Source organism: Austrofundulus limnaeus, unplaced genomic scaffold (genome assembly GCF_001266775.1).
Source record: "Austrofundulus limnaeus strain Quisiro unplaced genomic scaffold, Austrofundulus_limnaeus-1.0 Scaffold472, whole genome shotgun sequence".
Lineage (NCBI taxonomy): Eukaryota > Metazoa > Chordata > Actinopteri > Cyprinodontiformes > Rivulidae > Austrofundulus > Austrofundulus limnaeus.
In genome coordinates this window covers 248,148-252,345 of record NW_013952874.1, presented here as the reverse complement: position 1 = coordinate 252,345, position 4,198 = coordinate 248,148, and the positions used below count along the sequence as shown (strand labels likewise).

The following is a 4,198-nucleotide window of genomic DNA, read 5'->3' as shown; positions in this document are numbered from 1 at the left end:
CACACACACACACACACACACACACACACACACACACACACACACGCTGCTGTCAGCTGAGAGGAGACCGCTGCAAATGAATCACGCAAAGTTGCCACTGCTTCTACCTGGTTTACAAAGTGGGATACAATATTTAATGAAATGTTTTCCTCTGACACTGTCTCTGTAAAATAAATCTCTGGACCCAGCTGTGTTTGAGTCAGAGCTCAGTCACTGCTCCACCTCATCCTCCCTGTCTTGTGGTCGCATTCACACTTGACACATTTGGTCTGCTTTATAAAGACTAGAGTTCATTTCCAGAGTTGGTCCGGACCGTTTGTGCAGGTGTGACTCATATATAAAAGTAATTATTGATAAGGTAACCATGCTGTGGCTTCACCTGTTGCATTTTCTTTTAAAGAAAAAAAAAGTAGCTTGCAAAGCTGTCGCATCAGTTCTACGTGGAAAACAAAAGCTATAGAGTTTTCATTGTATGACTAATGACACACACATACAGGTCTTTCTATCTTTGTGCGGACCACACACAGCGCTCACAGCCTCGCTCTGCGCCCGACTTTTTTTACCCGTTTGGCGAGAGGTGGATGTGGAGGAGTGACCGCAAATGTAGCTCTTGACTGGATCTGCCCTCATTTAAACAAAAATGACTACATGCCGTGAAATTCTTGGAGGGGCGGGCCGTCTCGTTGGCTGGTGGGGCCGCCCCCTTGGATAATGGTAGGGGAAACGCTGAAAGTCCTGAACAAATTACAATCAGATATTTTACTGTAGATCCTGAGCCGTGCAGTTGAATCTAACCTGGTAAAAACCAGCCCCTTGTTCTCTGCTTTACTTCGTACAGAGGGTCTGGATTCTCGGTTATTGAGAAGCAATGGCTTCCTGGAGGCGTGGCCTCTATTGACGTTTAAAACGATTGGCTCTAATTTACCCAATCGCTAACGGTTGGCCGCGATGCATGTACACCAGCTTCACTGTGAAGGAGGCTAAGTTAAGGAGCTAACCGGAAATCGCGTGCGCTGTAAACAACCCTACCGAGACGAGAGAAGTACCGAGCCGAACGAGACGACTGTAAATGAGAGCTGTTGCTTTGTCAGACAAATTTAATTTAATTTGGAAACCTTATCAGCTCGGACTGACTTCAGCCGAGTCCAACACCGTGGCAGAAACTCTCCATTGAGGCGCTGCGACTTGTTTCTTCACATCAACTATTTAGTAAATAAAGTTCTAAGTTGTACAAAACTCATAAGTTCCTCTGTGTTTACAGTCATTTATTAAAGATGTGTAAATGTGAAGATGTCTCTCAGCCTCATGTGAACACAGCAGCTTCATACACATGTGCGGCACACTTTTCAAAATCTGTCCCTACGCCAACTTTTAAAGTGCAAGCCGTGCATTCTGTTATACATGAGGCCCAAGATGATTTACATTTCACTGAATTTTTTATTGAAGACCCAAAAAAAGCTTCATTTTATTCTAATAAAATTGTTCTTGGTCAAAATTGTTTTGGTCAAAGACAAAACTTTATTTTGTCAAAATGTATCATTTTATATTAAAGGCTGAAATGCAAAAGTTGTGAAAAACAAGGGAGATAATTTTTTCAAGAATCTGAACAACACAACCCATCTCATCAGGCATCTATTAATTAGAGTTTAAATGAGCCTAAATTAGAATTTTACCCCTTCACCAGGTTTGAAAGTTGATTGACAAGAAACACAGAGCTCTTACCTGCTCATCTGAGTTCACCTGTTAAATTTAAAAATATCAACGTTACACCTCCTGACCAGACGTTCACCAATCAGCATTTAACTGATAAAGAAACACTTGAAAACAGTTTTCTGTCATGTTGAATTACAGCACAGTGTGTGTGTGTGTGTGTGTGTGTGTGTGTGTGTGTGTGTGTGTTTCTGGTGTCTTTTCTTACCCGCCGTCCTTGTTCCTCCGTGCGATAGGCGTGCCGGTACAAACAGGAGAAAACTGCACCCGGCGGCATGAGCTCGCTGGTTTCGTTCCAGCTGTGTGTGTGGCAGAGCCGCGCAGCGTCACCCTGACACTTCCTGTACAGGATAGGGTCCAGTCTGCAGAGAAAAAAGAACCAGAGCACAATGAAGTCTGTGTTTGTGTCACAACAAGTTTTAATTTCAATAATCAACACATTTTCATTTGGTTTGTATTATAGTAAAAATTATATTTTCTTTTTTCTTTCAACAGCACAACTCACAGCAAATAATCACATTTATTAGAACAATACATACAAATACTTTTTTCACTTCAATATTTCAACATTTATTATTTTGTTTGTGTTCAGATTTTTTACAATAACATGCACTTTATTATTCATGTGTAATATCTTTTAGACTAATTGTTTTATTTCTGTGTAAACATCATTCATAATCAAACAATCTTTAGACAAACTAAAGATTTATTAGAGATCATTGGTTTATAAGTAACATCTGAAACAGTCATTTAGATATGGTCTTGGTTTAAACTTTAAACTCACTTGTTGCAAGTTAAAGTCGAGATAACTAATGGTGATCATATTTTTCTTGTAATTAAAACACAAGCTTTTCCACTAACTAACTTACTGTGTTGAATACTCTTCCACCTTTAAACTCAGTTTTGCATTTTCCAAATAACATCTACCTGGATTTTTTTTAAATGAGCTAAAAGCTGAATTTGTTTCACTGCTGTAAATCACATCTGCATCACAAAGCAAACTCACTTCCAGTCTCTGGATATGAAATACTGCAGCTCCAGCAGCCGGTGCTCACAGTCCTCTACCATCTTCTCTGTGTACAGATGCTCCATCAGGCAAGATAAGATCCTGCACAGAAACAAATCTGTCAGATCAGGAGCCAGCATCTAGTCATAAAAAACAGTCAAAGAAAGTTTTTTCAAAACTTTAAAAACAACTGAACATTTCCAGGCCTTTAAATTAGGCGCATATAACTGTAGACCAACACCATCACGATGTGACATCACAGCTTCTCATTATTCAGTTAACAAAAACTTACATTGTGAAAGCTTAGTGTGAAACCTAAATGCATACATTTTAAGAAGAAACTTCCTCAGTAATGATCTTAACTCTTCCCAGATTGATGGTCAGAAACCGACAATTCTTAAAGGGATCCATGATTGTAACATCACACTTTATTTAATAAACATTTATTTTAACTGTAAAATAAAGACTGTAAATCACTGTAGGCTGTTTAGTTCAGTAAAGTTTAAAAAACATAAATTAATTCGGACAGAACCATTTTATTTACACGCAAAGCATTCTGGGTAAATGATAACCTTGACAAGGTCATGGGTGGAAGGCTGCTAGCGAGCTATATCCACCCTGAAGATTAATCTTGGACAATATCTGACGACTGTCTCTTTTAAATGAAACCAGAGAGCGTTGACAGAGAGGAGAAGGTAGAAATGACTCAGCCTGTAACTGACAATATAGATGGAGGACAACAGAGCTGCTTCATGGAAGAAGAACCTCTGCTTAGCCTGTTAGCCTTTGCACTAGCCCCGACACTATATTGCCTTATATGTATTAGCTCGGCGCTAGTGCGACAAATTAACAAGCTAAACTGAGGTCCTCCATCCATATTTTCAGTTGCAGGCTGAGTCATTTTTGATCCCCTCTCTGTCATGTAGATAGAGGACCTCAGTGACGAGATGAGAATGTGTAGCACTGAGCTAATACATATATATGGTAATGGCATCAGGGCTAATGCTAAAGCTAATAGGCTAAGCTGAGGTTCTTCTTCATATTAGCACAAACACCTTCAACTGTCAGCACGGTGGTGGAGGGCACCCTGCAGTCTTTAAATTGACCATGAACTCCTCTGCAAACCAAAGTTTCCCAGAGTAAAATATGAGACCATCTGTCCAACAACAAAAGCTTGGCCTAAACTAGATCATGAAACAGGGCAATGATCCCAAATACAACAGCAAATAGACAAAAGAACTAAAAAAGGACAGAATCAAGGTGTTGCAAAGGTCCAAAGGCCAGACCTGACATTAGACCTGCACAGAAACAAATGTTTGCAAACTTCAATGAACTGCTGCCACATTGATAAGACCTGTTGTTGTCCTTGTTTTGTTAAATGCAACATGCTGTTGTTTATCTGAGGTTGTAGTTAGGCCTGTCGCGATAGACAATAAATCAATTAATTGCACGATAACTTTTTTTGAGGTCGGTAAAAAAAAA

At 39.6% G+C, this 4,198-nt stretch overlaps 1 protein-coding gene across 2 annotated transcripts in view; it reads right to left on the bottom strand.

Annotated features, from left to right (window-relative positions):
- Positions 1-4,198, bottom strand: part of LOC106529865 (Golgi apparatus protein 1) — a 50,355-nt gene that overhangs the window by 17,623 nt on the left and 28,534 nt on the right. The window contains exons 10-12 of one of the 2 annotated variants that reach the window (XM_014025383.1): positions 2,717-2,818; positions 1,919-2,072; positions 1,723-1,740 (exon numbers count right to left, since the gene is read on the bottom strand). In XM_014025383.1, the coding sequence (XP_013880837.1) occupies positions 1,723-1,740; positions 1,919-2,072; positions 2,717-2,818 (274 nt within the window). The remainder of the gene's footprint in view (positions 1-1,722; positions 1,741-1,918; positions 2,073-2,716; positions 2,819-4,198) is intronic. The other variant, XM_014025384.1, reaches the window with a different exon arrangement.